This window comes from Esox lucius, chromosome 17, assembly GCF_011004845.1.
Source record: "Esox lucius isolate fEsoLuc1 chromosome 17, fEsoLuc1.pri, whole genome shotgun sequence".
In the NCBI taxonomy this organism is placed as follows: Eukaryota; Metazoa; Chordata; class Actinopteri; order Esociformes; family Esocidae; genus Esox; species Esox lucius.
Genome location: NC_047585.1, coordinates 26,473,661 through 26,489,610, shown reverse-complemented (window position 1 = coordinate 26,489,610; position 15,950 = coordinate 26,473,661). Strand labels below are relative to the sequence as shown.

The 15,950-nt window shown below is 43.6% G+C and overlaps 4 protein-coding genes across 7 annotated transcripts; 3 read left to right on the top strand and 1 right to left on the bottom strand.

Annotated features, from left to right (window-relative positions):
• The first annotated feature begins 1,099 nt into the window (after positions 1–1,099).
• LOC105017113 (cyclin-L2) lies at positions 1,100–6,611 on the top strand. Of its 2 annotated transcripts, none has more exons than XM_020055869.3 (10): positions 1,100–1,376; positions 1,605–1,679; positions 1,844–1,953; positions 2,039–2,090; positions 2,763–2,827; positions 3,006–3,105; positions 3,322–3,574; positions 5,782–5,872; positions 6,059–6,124; positions 6,213–6,611. In XM_020055869.3, the coding sequence occupies exons 1-10, from the start codon at positions 1,131–1,133 to the stop codon at positions 6,385–6,387; spliced, it is 1,233 nt and encodes a 410-aa protein (XP_019911428.3). In that variant the 5' UTR covers positions 1,100–1,130; the 3' UTR covers positions 6,388–6,611. The 2 variants fall into 2 exon arrangements, with proteins under 2 accessions (XP_019911428.3, XP_010879767.3); XM_010881465.5 differs by having other exon boundaries at positions 1,102–1,376; positions 2,039–2,159.
• Positions 6,612–6,694: 83 nt separating this feature from the next.
• On the top strand, positions 6,695–9,653 carry LOC105017114 (olfactory receptor class A-like protein 4). 2 transcript variants are annotated; one of them, XM_020055873.2, is made up of 5 exons: positions 6,695–7,224; positions 7,555–7,818; positions 7,981–8,208; positions 8,435–8,516; positions 9,577–9,653. In XM_020055873.2, the coding sequence occupies exons 1-5, from the start codon at positions 6,985–6,987 to the stop codon at positions 9,606–9,608; spliced, it is 846 nt and encodes a 281-aa protein (XP_019911432.2). In that variant the 5' UTR covers positions 6,695–6,984; the 3' UTR covers positions 9,609–9,653. The 2 variants fall into 2 exon arrangements, with proteins under 2 accessions (XP_019911432.2, XP_019911431.2); XM_020055872.2 differs by lacking the exon at positions 9,577–9,653 and having other exon boundaries at positions 8,435–9,500.
• LOC105017112 (olfactory receptor class A-like protein 4) lies at positions 9,510–13,601 on the bottom strand. 2 transcript variants are annotated; one of them, XM_020055871.2, is made up of 2 exons: positions 13,548–13,601; positions 9,510–10,498 (listed from the first exon to the last, which is right to left on the bottom strand). In XM_020055871.2, exons 1-2 carry the CDS (start codon positions 13,593–13,595, stop codon positions 9,527–9,529), a joined length of 1,020 nt encoding a protein of 339 aa, XP_019911430.2. In that variant the 5' UTR covers positions 13,596–13,601; the 3' UTR covers positions 9,510–9,526. The 2 variants fall into 2 exon arrangements, with proteins under 2 accessions (XP_019911430.2, XP_010879766.2); XM_010881464.3 differs by lacking the exon at positions 13,548–13,601 and adding an exon at positions 10,593–10,679.
• fndc10 (fibronectin type III domain containing 10) lies at positions 12,936–15,580 on the top strand. The gene is made up of 2 exons (XM_020055870.2): positions 12,936–13,242; positions 13,469–15,580. Exon 2 carries the CDS (start codon positions 13,646–13,648, stop codon positions 14,762–14,764), a length of 1,119 nt encoding a protein of 372 aa, XP_019911429.2. The 5' UTR covers positions 12,936–13,242; positions 13,469–13,645; the 3' UTR covers positions 14,765–15,580.
• Positions 15,581–15,950: the final 370 nt, after the last annotated feature.

Genomic DNA, 15,950 nt, shown 5'->3' with positions numbered 1-15,950 from the left:
TGACTGACGGAACCTTTTGAATTATTTCCCTGCTGCACCATACACACCCTTAAGTACAAATATAATGCAATACACTAAGCCTGTTCCAATGTTATAACAATGCATTGGTCTCACTGAGGTAGGGTAGAGCTCTCTGATCTTTATATATGATATAATAAACAGTTTTGGAGTGTAAAGGTCATTCAAAAGAAAGGTTATTTCATTTTGGAGTGTTATGGTAATTTTAACGAACACATGACATCTTTTGCCAGTCAAAGGAATGAAGCAACCTCACAGATACACACAAGATGGAGTTTTATGAGCAGAGGAAATGAGATGCACTACACACATCTGTGTGGTGTCTAGAAGGGTATTGACAGAAGTCCACTATTCAGGTTCAGGGCCAAAGTGTCCTATTCATTTTCAATGAAGGAAAGCAACATGGGCAGAGAGCATATGGTATGACCAAAACACTCTGAATGTAATAATATGAAATATTCCTTCACTATTGACCATGGAAGCTCACTATAGCTTCCTGTCCAATCTGCAGACACCTGGGACCCAGGTTAGATAATGTTTCCCTCAGCATTCAAGAGTAGGCCTCCAGTGCAGTCTGCAAGTATTTTGGAGAGTGACAAGTTGTTTTGCCTTTGTACTCAGCCCATTGGATTTGAAATTAAACAATGATAAAGTGTAGACTGTCAACTTTAATTTGAAGGTATATTCCTCAGTAGACCGTAAACCATCTAGCAATTACAGACCTTTTTATACAGTCCCTCCATTTTATGGAACAATCCACAACCACAGCGACCATCATTTTCCCTGTTCCTTTTAATTTCATTGGTCACTGGTTAGTTATGAACTCCCTTTCCTTATAAATACTGAACACATCAGGTTACTTTTACTATGAACTTCGTTCACCTTTGGTCAGCGCTCATTTATATATATATTTAATGAATTTGAAGATTCATACCTGAAACAAAGATGCAGGGGCGGAGCCCTTACGCTTGTTTAAAAGTTGCTGCTAGTCTAATGATTGGTTACACAACCGCGCAACCAGTAAGAACAAAAGGGGCGCGGTTTCAACACTGCCCATCCAATAGGGATAGACTACTGGAGTCCCTAACTGGGCCTCGGTCTGTCCTGGTGTCATGCAACCGACTAATAAATATGTGATGGCGGCAGCGGACCTGAGAATTCCCGGGGAGGGAATTCTTATAGGGGATAAAATATACTCTGGAGTAAGCCTAACTTTAGATAACTGTCTGCTGCCATCGGAGCGACTACTACAAAGTCCGTCTGCAGGACATGGACTTTCCGCGGATTCAGAAGAGCAGCTGCGAATGCGGAGCTGTGAGATGATCCAGGCCGCGGGTATTTTGCTCAGACTCCCACAGGTTGGTAGCTAACTCTAGATAGCTACTACTTAGACAACATGTGACTGTTGTCCGGAAGTTTGAAATTGTAGAGAAAATCAAGCTCTACAGGTCAATCACGAGAATGTGTCTACAAATGTATAGCTCACTTGAAGAATAATTGTTTTGTTACTGAAGATGGCAATTTTCAAACCGTAGCTAACTAGCTAATGGAGCTAGCTCATTCATGTAATGTCTCTACACACCCAGGTAGCCATGGCCACTGGGCAAATCCTTTTTCAGAGGTTCTACTACTGCAAGTCGTTTGTCAGACACTGTGCAGAGGTACTATCTTTTACTATCCTTCTGTTTTGCTAGTTCTCCTGAAAACACCCTCGAAAATTCTTCTCTCACAACATTCGACCCTTTAACTAGAATGTGTTCACCGTAATACTGTGAGGTTTATCCTCGTTCCCCACATGTACCTCTTTTTGTCCTCTTCTTTCCAGATAGTTGCCATGGCATGTGTGCACCTGGCCTCGAAAATTGAAGAGGAACCACGGAGGGTACGAGACGTTCTCAACGTGTTCTACCACCTCAAGCACAGCAAAGGCAAGAGGTAAGAGGCTGCAAACTCTTCTTCTGGTTCCCCCCCCCCAACCCTCTTACAATATCCTGTGTATCTAAATGTGTGTTTCTACCAGGACCCAGGTCCCGATGCCTCTGGATGCCAACTACATCAGTGCCAAGGCTCAGGTGATCAAGGCAGAGAGGAGAGTGCTGAAGGAACTGGGCTTCTGTGTGCACGTCAAACACCCCCACAAGGCAGGCACCAGACTCCACACCAGCTTAGGAACACCATACATTAATCATTGATGCATTTTGGGACTGCTGTGAATATTGTTTTTATGCATAATCGATAAGTACCATCACTATCATACCGCTGTTAGCCATGGAATTTCCAGTTTAAAAGTGAGCGCAAAGTCCGGGGGTTATATTGCTGTCCTCCCATTATAGCGATTTGATAGATCTGTGAAGTACTGATTATCTACCTGAAAAACAAATGTACTGTCACAGCAAATACAAAACATTTCGAAGACGTCTCATTTGCTTGTGCAGAAAGCCCACAAGCTGTCTTTGGAGGAGGTGTGTGAAAAGGTCAACTATAAACACTCACGGTAGCTCAACAATGCTAAGTGAGGGAGTTTCATCCATTGAGATACGATCCAACAATTACTTAGACAAAAAAAGTTGCATCGAAATATGTCGTTGTTCCCTTTGAACTAAAACTGGACAATGTTTGTTGAACTGTGATTCAATGTGGTTTCTGCCGACACATGATCATGACATGTCTATGAAATGCTCTTGTATGCAACAGGGTATGTTGTGTCCCTCGTCCCTGACAGCTTTCATGTTCTTTTCTCCCAGATCATTGTGATGTACCTCCAGGTGCTTGAGTGTGAGAGAGATACTAAGCTGGTGCAGACTGCTTGGTGAGTGTCTCCTCAAATCTTTTTTTTTTTGTCTGATCAATACGAGCATCTCCAGAGCATTTTTGACATGTGTTTTGTGATGTTATGCATATGGTGATGACCTGTTGGGGGGGTAGGATTTTGATTGGACACCCAGTATTTCATTTTGCCCCCTCTACTTCTGTTGGGTGTCTCCTAGGAACTACATGAATGACAGTCTGAGGACCGATGTGTTCCTGAGGTTCAGTGCTGAAACTGTAGCCTGTGCTTGTATCTACCTGTCAGCCAGAACACTTCAGGTAGGTCACGTGGTGTACACTTTACAGGTGCTGATCGCACTGCTCAAGCGCTCATTCATTCACCTGCACATGTAAACAAGCACACAGAAACCATGATGAAGCCACTGGCAAAAGAGGCTTTCACCACTTCACACATGGTTAAGACAAGGCTGAAGCCTTGCTTTATAGTGCCCGTATATCCGTAATATATGAGCCCCCTTTCCCTGTGTCCTGCAGATCCCCCTGCCAGACCAGCCCCCCTGGTTTCTACTGTTTGGTGCGTCAGAGGAGGACCTGAAAGAGATCTGTCGGCGGATCCTGAGACTGTACTCATTGCCCAATGTCTCCCTTGCCTGTCTGCTGAAAGAAGTGGACAAGTGTCGCCTGGACCTGGACGCCTGCAAGGCCAAACTGGGAGGAAGGGGGCTGCTGGCCATATCTACCCCCACCCTGGATGTTCCCTCCAGGTTCTCCCCTGCCTCTAAACCAGGTGAGCCAGACCCTCACCGAACCACCACAGCCACAAGCTGGTCATATCCTAATGTTTCATGCCTTGTTTGTTTTGGTTTCTTTGTCCTTTTTATTGCATCCTGGTATCTCCTTTTTTGCTCTTTTCTTCCAACTTCTGTTTGTCTCATGTGCTCATTATTTCCATCAGTGTCCTCTGACTTCAGAGTTGGAGAGTAACGGATAAGCTGTTACATGTAAATCCGATTACAAAAAACTATCTGTAATCCATTACGTTACCCGCAAACATATTGCATTCGGATTTCAGATGCATTTGAAAAAATGTATAATTACTTCAACTGAAAAATAATAGGCGCGCAAAATTATTAAAACAGGTTGTATGCTTGATTTCTTTATTTAATGTTTTAAAAACATCATTATAACCAGATAAGTGACAGATGAAGCTCTATTTTTATTTTCTCCGGTTTTGGTTGGTTAAAACAGTATATCTGCGATATTAGCCGATCCATATGAAATTTGATTTAGTTATCTACTATTGACGGATCTTTCTCAGAACAATGATAGCCGATAGGCCTACCTGGTCTTGCATCTTTTTGCCGGGCCGCGTAAGCGGAGGTTCCGTGTTTGACCCCCATCACTGTTAAAAAACATTATGGCTTATGATTTGTTCAAGACAGACAACTTAAATTGATGAAAAGGTCAGTTATCGTCACCTATATTGATTGATACTGTATCAATATAATTCACGAATGTCATTCTGTTAAAACAGCCAGTGGCAAAAGAGGATTTGTTCAGGATAGACAAAAACTTTGCTGGCTACACAATTCTCTCATCTTTTCACTTGACGAAAAAGTCAGTTATCGTCACCAATATTGGAAGTTATTGTATCAATGTCATTCACCAATGGCTAATAAGCTGTTAAAACAGCCAGTTGCAAAATTCATACACTTCATAGATGCTATTTGTGATGGAGGTAAACATAATAAAAAATGTTACTCAGTTTAACACAATGGTTAATATAGCTCTGCGGTGTAGTGGTTAAAGACATTACTTCTTACGTGGGAGTCCCGGGGGTTCGAATTCAGGGAGGGCAACAAAAATCATTTATTATGGGCCGGCTGAACTAGGATTGCCTGGTTTCTTGTTCAGATAGGAATTCTTTAGAAGATTAGGCAGCTATTTGTTGGATCGCTGTAACGTGGCACTGCCTTCAAGATAAATTCCATATAATTTTGTATCACAATATTTGAGGAGAAAAGGTGTGTCGGGAAGCACTGTGCTAAAGGATGATGATTTGCATTTGATGCAGCCACCTCAACTCCTTTCAGGTAGGCCATTTGATTCTGGTTGCGTTGCATTTAAGAAAATTCTGTTCCTTAGTTACCATTGGCTGTTGACAACATTGAATTTAAGCTAAGAGTGCAGGTGTATAATTGCATTTTTATTAATTTGCGTTTTGAAAATCCATTGCTGGTGGCCCTAATAAAAAACAGGTTACGTTCATGCTGGTAAAACTTCTTTGTGTGCGGATGTTCATGATTGCGAACATGCATTCGCTTGACTGGAGTTTCTGCAATGTTTTGACAATGTTGGTGGTTGTGGAGCAGAAAATCAGATTACTGCAGATTTAGTGTACGTGCGAAAAGCTACTGATATCTTGATTTTTATTTACAATGATGTCAATACCCTTTTCGGGAAATTAAAATTTTTCATTGATGTTTTGAATCAATAAAAAACACGAATAAAACACAAATAACAGAATGGGCTAACACTTCCTTAGATTTTGGGTTATGTTCGGTTAAAAAGTCAGGTTCTGGAAGAGCAATGGTTATTGGAATGTCTGAATATCTGACAGACCTTTAGTGTGTAATGTAGAGATGTAGCCCAATCATATTGAAGTAGAAAGCAATGGTTTAGAAACCCATTTCCAAAGGCACTGTAGCCTACATAAACCCATTAGGTAAAATGCAAAAAAAAAAAAATTTGGACCGCTATGTAAACTAACATTGATTTATCCCCGAAAAAAGGTGTTCAATTTGGTTATAGGCTTTTCCTATTTGTCCTCTAATGCTGCTTAATATTAAAGTAATCTAAGATCTAATCTTATCTAAAAGTTACGTTGCTGATTACAAATGTGGACAGGTAACATGTAACTAACGAATTATATTTAAAAAGTAACCTACCCAACCCTGTCTGACTTTGGAACATTCTTGTCTGTCTTTATTGCAGGGTCACCTGCTGTATCACAGCCCAGGAGGGAGTCTCCCCTCAATCATGTCGCACTAAAGAATGCCTGCCGGAAACTTGTGAATGGAAATGAGTATGTATTCCTCTTCCACTGTAGTACGGGAATATCTGTACTGACTATATATCTTGATTGTACAGAGCTGGTTAGAAATCAATTTATTTTATTTATATTTTTTTTAGCAGTTGTCACAAAGTGCCGGTGTCAGATTATCAGCGGTTTGCAAATACAAATAAACTTTTCTTTATTTTCTCACCTCAGGAAGAAAAGAGGGAGTCGTAGTGATGAGAGGAGAGAGACTCAGTCCATGTCTCCAGCCAGAAGAAGGTAGAGCAGATGCTCTGAGACGTTCTCTGTTCTTTATGGAGTCCATTCTGAGTCTGCTTTGAGACTGATTTCTCACTCTTGGTTTCAGACGCAGTCGCAGTGTTTCTTCTCCTTCACGCTCAGTCTCTCCTGTCAACCGCCAGAAAATGAATCGCAGGGACCGAGAGAGAGAGAGGGAGAATGAGCGGGAGCATCGCCGAGAATGTGACCGGGAGCGAGACCGGGAAAGAGGAAGGAGACTTGAATATTCGCATAGAAGATAGCTGTTGTCAGGGAACAGCGTTGACATTTAAGGACCTATGGAAAAGCACATCTAAGACCAAATGCAAACAAGAACTGTACATGTTTTTTTATTTTTCCCAGTGTTTTCACTTTTGTATATTGCATTATGACATTTTGGTAAACTATGCTCGAAAATCATAGTCCAAACCCTTTTTCTGAACTTTATTATTTTTTTTAAATAAAAATGCTTGTTTTATTAATGGCATCAATTGAACTTTCTATCCAGTTCCTTAACTGAAAACCCGTCTCCCTCTCAAGGGCAGCCAGTACTGCATCATAATGAACCTATCTAACAAGGTTGGCTAATTAGTCTTATCTGTTCCATTTTAATGCACTCTCAGCTCCCAGTAGCTAAACTCTAAAACGCCCACTTTCCCATGAGTGTACAGTACACTAGCCCCTTTGCTGGGATTTTGGGGGATGTGTATGGCTGGAACTACTTTGTGTTTGTGGCCATGGTGATTTTACATGGTGAGTTATGTGGGAGGTTAAGCTTTTCCTGCTGTGGGGAAAGGGAGTGTCTATAAAGGTGTATAATAGATGGGTAGTAAACCTATTTTTTTTGTGCGTTACAGTCTATGGGGATGGGGCTCAGTGTCAACGCTGCATCTCCAATCCAGAACACCTTTTACGTTATCCTGGTCCTGCTTGGGATCGTGGGTAACGCCACAGTGGTTGGTGTGATCAGTGAGAGCGTGTTCAGAGATACTGGTGGAGGACGTAGCTCAGATATCATCCTGATTAACATGGCCCTCTCCAACCTTCTGCTGTCTGTCTTTAGGAACATCTTGCTGGTCCTCTCTGACCTGGGTCTGGAGGTAAGAATCTGGGTGGGATGAGGACGGGTTGGACATGCATGGGCTGCCGTGTAGAATGTGGATGACTTTATGTGGACGCATCAGGCTAGGAGTAGGCCGGTATTTGCAGAGTTCGTTGAGCTCTGAGTAAAAAGATTTTGGGATTTAATGTTTCAAGGGATTTGAGCTGGGGTTTGAGGAATGGTGTTTTAAAATGTTGGAGATTTGGTGAGTGGTGTGGCCTGTAACGAGATGTGCTATGTACACGGACGAAACACAGCGCTGTAATGACCGATATTATTCAGGTCCACAGTATAACGAGAATTCGAACAGACGATGCTCTCTTTCTAGCTAGTTTCCTCCAGTGGTTTGTGTCACTTCCTGATGGGGGTGTGGGTGTGGCTTCGCTCGGTCAGCGGATGGTCGACGCTCTTCCTCAGTGCGTTCCACTTCCAGACACTGAGACGTGTGGCCCCTCCTTCAGGGATGATTAGCAGACGTCGCAGGCCCCCCAAAACCCTCCTGGGTGGCCTGGGCCTCATCTGGTGCCTGAACATACTCTACTCTATACCTGCACACATCTACTCTACCAACGGGAACAAGAACAGTACGGAGGCAAGACCTTCATATAATGGAATCACTGAGCTGTATGTTTGTGTTGGGTAGTTATAGTTGACTTGTGGGAAACTGTCTAAAGTCTTTCTGTCTTATCTCCCCTCCCTTCTTTCGTGTCCTCTCCTCCCCTCATGGGTCCCCAATGTCCTCTCTCCTCCCCAGACTCTGCTGTTGATCAGCAGCACCACGCGCCCCCTGCTGGGCTGTGTGTGGAACTTCCCCTCCAGCAGAGCCGCCCTGGCCTTTGCCACCACATCCATGGTGGTTCACGAGATCTTGCCTATCGTTCTGATGGCCGTCACCAACTTGGGCTCCCTCTACACACTCCACGTGCGCAGCCGGACCCGGAGCGCCGAGCACAAAGTACCGGCCGAGAGACGGGCTGCTAAGGTGAGAGAGACCGGAGAGGAATCCGGAAGAGGCCTTTTTAGGTGCCCTCTGTGCACTGTGGTTGGATGGAAGGTCAATACATGATGTGGACCTGTGATTGTTGTCATTTTTAAGTTGCGTGTTTATGCATCTGTTGGCTATGGGTATGACCATTAGGCCATCAAGAGAATAGAACGCAGGGAAACGGTTCGGCATTATTTTCTCTCGCATCCTTTCCATTCTCCAGGTGATTGTAGCCCTCACCTCGCTCTTCATTTGGTCTTGGGTAACCATCATCATCTCCATCAACTACATCAACCACCGCAAAGGTTCGTCGGTGGAGTACCTCCTGGTCATTGCTCGTTTCGCCAACACCATTTTCATAGCTGTTTCACCTATCGTGCTGGCAGTGGGTCATGGACGACTGCGTGCTGTCATTAAGTCTATTGTTGCTTACTGACAGAGCCTCACCCTGACACACACACACACACACACACACACATAATGAAGTTGCGGACGAATACTGTATTATACTTGCACTCACATAGTGGCAATGTCAAAACATGCTATCAGAAAGGAACAATTCACTTTTATTTGAGAATTTATAAAGATTCATTAGTACTGAGGAAAAGCGCTTGTTTGGAGGGGTTGTGTTTGTGGAATTTTTCTTTTGTACATGTCAGTAAGACTTTTACCACAACTTGTTTCTGGCAAGCTGTCCTTTTGTGTGAGGAATAACATTGGGTATTCATGAATATCTCTTTAGCTGGAGGTAGTTCTTACATGATTTAACTTGTTTGAACTTTTAACAAAAAATCTAATGTGAAAGCATTTATTTGAACTCCCATGTCTGTCATACTGTTCATGCCCTGAAGCTCATTGACTTGGAGTGAACACTCCAACAAAGGGCTGCCCAACCCTGTTCCTGGAGATCTACTGTTCTGTAGGTTTTCTCTTTAACCCATTTGTGACTAACCCGATTAAGCTTTTCATCCAGCTAATTATTGGAATCAGGTGTGCAAAATTAGTGTTGGAGAGAACCTATAGGTCCGTAGATCTCCAGGAACAGGGTTGGGCAGCCCTGCTCCAACATAATTTGTCTCAGTAGAATGTGGGAGCTTAATTTCACAACTCACTTTAATTGTTTTTATGGTGTTTTATTACGTATGTATACTTGATTTGTAAGTACATATTGACCTTTGCAGACAGAGGAATGCAAGCATTGGTTATTTAATGAGTTGATTATAAATTTGAATGTTCTCAAATGAATTATTCATTCACTGTATTCATATTTATTACATTGTGTTAATTCTCTATAGGTACTTTATTACCTGTCCTTTTAAATAGTGAAAATGTTTTGTTTTCCATTTGTTCTCCTTCTGTCTTGAGTTTTGTGTTCCCTCACTGCCACCTGCTGTTGACACTTCATCCTGTCAGCACAGCCGACAATGGTCCCCATGATCCTCCTCCTCAGCTTGCTGTGCCCCAGGGCCACCACCATGGGGCTGAAGCCCACAAACAGAGAGGCAGAGAAGTGGGACACTGTCAGCAGCGCCTCCGCGTGACGTCCCCTGTTGTGGTTATAGTATGTCACCGCAGTAACCTGCAGAGCCCAGCACAACACAAACAGCGTCACCAGTGACACAATCACATGACCGGCCTTGCGTTGACTGGCCAAATGATTTTCCAGCTCGCCGTGGGTCCCTGCCCCGCTCGTCGAGGTGACCACTCGGATGTTCTTGGCCAGGGCGTGCAGCGTGGCCAGGTTGGTGCCCAACATAAGCACCAGGGGAGCCACCTCGTTAAGGGCCAGGGAAGTGGAGGCGAAGGCCAAGCCCTGCTTTTCCGAGGGGAACGTCCACACGCAGCCCAGCAGGGGCCTGGTGGTACAGCTGATCACCATCACATCCACCGTGGCGTTGGTGGTGGTGGTGTTGGTGGTGTACACCAGCGCAGGCAAGGAGAAGGCCAGGTTGAGCCCCCAGACCAGCACCAAGGCAACCCTCGCCCTGTTCCTCTGGCACCGCTGCGTCCGTAGCCCCGCGGCCACATGTTGGCGCCTCAGGGTGGCACAGTGGAAGGCACTGAGGGCCAGGGTGACCCAGCAGCCCACTGCCCGCCACCACACCCACAGCAGCATGAAGAGGCGGCACCAGCCCAGTGCCAGGGACACGTCCAGACCCAGGTCGGACACAAAGATGGGCACCGTGCGGAACAGAGACGTCAGCAGGTTGGCCATGGACAGGTTCACCAGGATGGTGTCAGGGAGAGGGAGCCGTTGAGACGGACTCTCAGCGGCTGACTGGAACACCTGAGAGAAAAAGGGTGTAATTAATTCTGACACGACACACTGTGGGATGTCACCTGACGTGGCGTTACTCCATGGCTGTCCTGATTGTTCTCACCACATGGATGACCAGTATATTTCCCAAGATGCCGGAGAAAACCAGCAACCCGAACAGAATAGCGTCTACAGTGAGGACCTCCGACATGGCATGCTCCTTTGGTGGGGTGTCACTTTTTATTTCCTATTGCATACGTGTCTGTGTAGTTAGTCTGCTCCGTTACTATACCAGGATCTCCACTGCACCACTACTTCTGTCCTATTCATTGTGAGCTATTTATACATGCATACACTCATACATGAACCAAGCCATACCCCAAAACGGACTTGGTGTCTTCACGGTTGTTGACCCAGCTCAGGTTCAATTTACTCCGATCATTTGTTGCCTAGATACCATACCCTTACCTGCTGCTATGGTATGCAGATTTTTCACTGCATTGGCCAGCTATAATCATGCACCTCTTACCTGCTCATACCACACAGACAGAAAATATCAACCTGACAAGGGAGGCTGAACAACACCTGACCATATATTCTGTTTTTTGACAATATCAGCTCATTTCTGTGTAGATCCAAGCATGTATTCCTCTGTAGCTGTTACTAATCTAATTAGTAAATTAAAAACAAATGAAGTCTACTTATTTAGAAAGGGGGCATGCGTCTAGATGTTTGTTTGTTCTGTTATGGTTCATGTTTCCAGGAGTGTCGTTTTCCCATCATTGTTAGGTCCCATTGCACAGAGGGGAGGATCAGAGGTGAAGCATCATTAGACTAAATTAGCTCAGCGTCCCATAGGGCTTCCCAGGGGTCTTATTAAAACCCATCCAATCATCTGATGCAGCAGCAGGGTTCTTGTTAATTAATCACACTCTGGCCCTCTCCCTTGGCACTGAGCTTGCTGGTGTGCCTATATTTCCTTTTTGAATGGACATATCGCTAATTGCCTCCTATAACCTTGCCAGAGAACTGCTGTGTCTTAATATCACTATGGAAATTGAATGTTTTTAAATGAATGATCATCATGTACAGTATGTGAAGTATTTTGGGCCCGCCCACAGTATATGTTGATTAAGCTATTTCTTACTAAAGCAATAAATAAATTACTCAACTCTGGTTACCCGTGATTTGTTATAATTCACAATGATCATAGAAACTAATCATAAAACTCTTGAGTTCTTGAGGGTATTCTTTTAAAAATTGCTCAAACACCGTCAAGATGGATAAGTGCCTTTGGTGAACACTTTCCAACTCCATATAATCTCAGTGGGGTTAAGGTCATTGACTGGGCAGTAAGGACAGTGCTTCCCAGTTCAGCGATGGAAGTATGCACCTTTAGAGTTCCCATAGGCCTCTTGGTGGCCTTCCTGACTAGTGGCCATCCTGCCCGGATAGTCAGTGGAAAAAATTTCTGATTATGTCTGATCCATATTGATGTCATTTCGTAACACAAAATATCATTTTCAGAGCCAATGTACTTTCTATACTTACCACTTGAGGTCACTGTAGGTTTGGAAATAGCAAGATATTGTATTGGCCATTGAGAGGCATTAAAAATGTCCCATATTCATAACAATATTTGTTTTGTCTGAGTAATTGGCCCAACACTGCTTTTATCCCCTAATTGACCATATAAGCAGTTGTCCATAGGAACAGAAGACACTAGATTTTAATATGATATTTACAAAATAGCTTCCATAAAATTCTTTCTTTTTCTTTTTACAATGGGGCATGGGTGCCATGATTGCTTAAAATATTGCCTTAAAGATTCTTTGGAAGCTATGGCAGTTTGTTTGAAGTCATTTTCCTGCTGCATGATAAAGTGCAGTTAAATGAGTTTAAAGGCATTTGGTTGTATCTGAACAGACAAGATCTTTACAATGAATCCTGATGATCCATCGTCAATGAAGACAAGTGAGCCAGTTCTTGTAGGCTCTGATGTAAAACATTTTATTTTTCTTCCTTATGGTTAGCCCTCTTTATGGTGACATCTTTCTTGCTCTACCAGGTCCTTTGCCATTGCTGCCTCATGATGGCAAGCTTGACTTGCATTGAAATGTATTTGGTCATATTGTCATACACTAGCAATACAACCCAAATGCAAAGCCTAAAAGAAACATAAAACAATGACAGCTCTCTTAATATCTTCCTAATAAGAAACAGATTGGAAGCTAATTGCCAAAACACTTCTGGTACCCTAATCTGGGGTCCCAATATGTGCAACACGTGCAGGAATTGGAATGGTTCATCTGATGAGTGGGAATACTAACCCAAACCCTATAGTCATCATTCATGATTTAAAAACGGTTGTCAGAGTTATAGCATGCTTAGTCTTTTAGTATAAAGGCCTGTACATTTTTCTCTAGTCAACATGGGGGGGAAATTTTGTGTGTATGTGTTTCCAACAAGCTGTCTGACACAGTGGACTAAAGACTACACAGCATCACTGAAGAATACAGCCTAACATCAAATGTGGGAGAAAGGACAGGGAAGTAGATGAAGGTCAGACGGGTGGAAGAAGGCACACAACAATAATATTAGGGAAATGAAGAAGACCGGAGTGGAGAATTTAAATTATGACTCATGTAATTAACTGCTGGTGACTACAAACATTCTGACACACACACACACACATCCTCACGACAACCATAAAATCATCCGGACGGAGGACTGAAACAAATTGTGATTAAAAAGATAAAAGACAACCCAGACACGTAAGTAGGCTACCCTTCTCAAAAGCCAAATGCATCATTATTCGCGGTTTACAGAAATGATTTTAAGCGGAGTGACACGTACATTTATTAGTGAGTTGCGATGTGTATGCCAGCTAGACGAAAGCCGATAGTAGCAGTATGGCTAGGCACATTTAATATTCTGTCGCTGTATCAAATTCCAACTAAAATAGGCTATAATAATTGTTTTTGTCCGATTGTGTCGCAGATAGTCTCCTGTTGGGCACTGGGGGGAGTAGTGCGTTGATGATGTGCGACGGTGTTATCGAAGCAACCTGCCCCCGTACCTCTCTTCGTAGCCTCCGATCTCTGCTGACATTAACAGTGCAGCCCATTATGCATTTGCGGTAAATGCAAGGAGATTGAACCGGTAAGAAGGTAAGAAATGAGAGGCCAACCACGGCTGTCCCTGGTCGCCTTCTCCGCAGTGCTGCTCAGTCTATGCCGCGCGACAGTCGGAGTCTCCAACCGGACGCGTGCTGCGCAATCCGCATCAGACGAGGGTGAGAAAGACGTAGGTTTCTCCCCAAACTCTGACCAGCACCACAACCACAGTGTTGATTATTTTAGTAAGAAAGAAACAATGAGCACACTAAAGCCGCAAGGGGACCTCAGCAACAGGAATCGCAAGTCCTCAATCAACACCAGCAGAGACAAAACAGGCACCACTGTGATATCTGGCAGGCCAGACCATGCCCAAGGTGCAACAGGGTGGGCCATGGCCATGGAAGCCGGAGTGGCACCAATATGTGCTTACCGAGTGACGGAGGGGGGGACTGGAGGACGGTTGTGTTTTCGATACACACATTTTGATTTCAAGTGTAATCGTGAAGACTGCCAGAGTGTTCTATCTCCAGGAGGGTTCCTGCTGGCAAACATTCTGACCAATGGCAGCGTGTTGCTACAGTGGACCCAGGGAGGTCTGAGGGATGAGGCGCAAGGGAAAACTACAGCAAACACAGCTGGACTTGACCCACATAAACAAGAGATGGGAACTAGAGGAACAAGTGGGAAGAGACAGAAAGGGGCCTCTGAGACAGGGGTTGTGGAAGAGAGCCGGTATGTGAACACCCTACCAAAAAGGGCATTTAATGGACGACAAGTCCAAAGGGGTGGATTCTGGCTAAGCTGCTGGTGGAACGGGAGCTACACCCAGTTTCAGTGCGCTGGTGTCCATCTTAGCTCTGGTTGCAGGGACTTCCTTCTGACTGAGCTGCATGAGAACGTCCCCTACCGCATCTGCCTGCATCCGCTGTCCTCCAACGTGACCCCACCACTCCACTCAGAAGGAGCAAGCCAGAGGGATGACCCGGGGGACTGTGTGGAGTTCACTGTCTCTCCCTCGGGCATGCAGGACATTGTAATCGCCATGACAACAGTGGGGGGAGCCATCTGTGTGATGCTGGTTATAATCTGCCTGCTTGTGGCGTACATCACTGAAAACATCATGAGCCCCACTACACAGCTCTCACACTCAACGTACCACACACACTCACACCATTAATGTTACTCTCCTTCTGGCACAAACGCACACACACACACATTGTATACACACATACTGCACAGACATTTTTAGCAATATCACAGACTTTTCTTTTAATGCACCTTTAAATCAATACACTAAAAACAAATTTTATGTAACATGCTATGGTTGAACACCCACCCACACACATAATAAAAATCTCACACTGAGATTCAGGGCATCGCACTTTACACACTACTAAAACACACCATACTGATGTGAAAGCTTATAAAAGATTGATGGACAATCACAACAGACCACCACAACTTCAACTATGGAATAATTTTCAAATAACAGGGCTCGGATAAAGTTTTCTCTTTCTATGTGTTTATTGTCCTTTCATGGGTATTTATCTCATTAGCCTTTCAGGTAATAATCAAAGTCATCTGTATTGGAGAAGGAGATATAGTGTTAGGGCTATTAGGTAAACTATAAGTGAAATGTGTTTTATAGTTGAACAGTAAAAAAAAGTTGTGTGCTAACCAGTAGCCTATAAACTATTATTTGGGTCTCCTTTGGAGCCCTGTTATAGATTTGCTATGATAACCTTTGTTCAGTGTATAGTAATAAGTGCAGTTTGTCCTTACATTTTTTTGTTTTGTTTTTTTTTTACTCAGAGAAGTTTCACTTGTCGGAAATGTATCCTCAGGCACTAACAATTGTTTCCTGTTCACCTTTCCTTCTCATGGTTTTGGAGATTTATGTAATGTTTTATCTTTCTACAGGCTGGTCTGGTCTATAAGCTGCCAAATACTGTTCCAAACCCCTACTTTATGGAGGCCCTGTGGAATCAATAAAATACTGCAAAAAATATTGTGTGTAGGTGTATCTGTTGAGGCTACAGGATTTTTTATATAGGAGAATGGACGCTCATTATCTTTACATATTTGTGAAGATTTTGCAAGGCAAGTATGACAGTGGGAATCAGAGAGAGAAAGTTATTAAACACTGGTCTCAGGCAGGGAGACATGGAGCTGGAAGTGTTACCACTCTACCACAAATTATTTGATCTATCAATCATGTTAGCTTCTGTCCACTTTTGATCCATGAACAGAGTCATTGATTAAACTGATGTCTATAGCATGGACTCATGCTATAGTTTATTTATTTAGTCCAAGATGTTGATCTTCCATTATGTTTTCATGCCCATAATCTCACATTCACCATA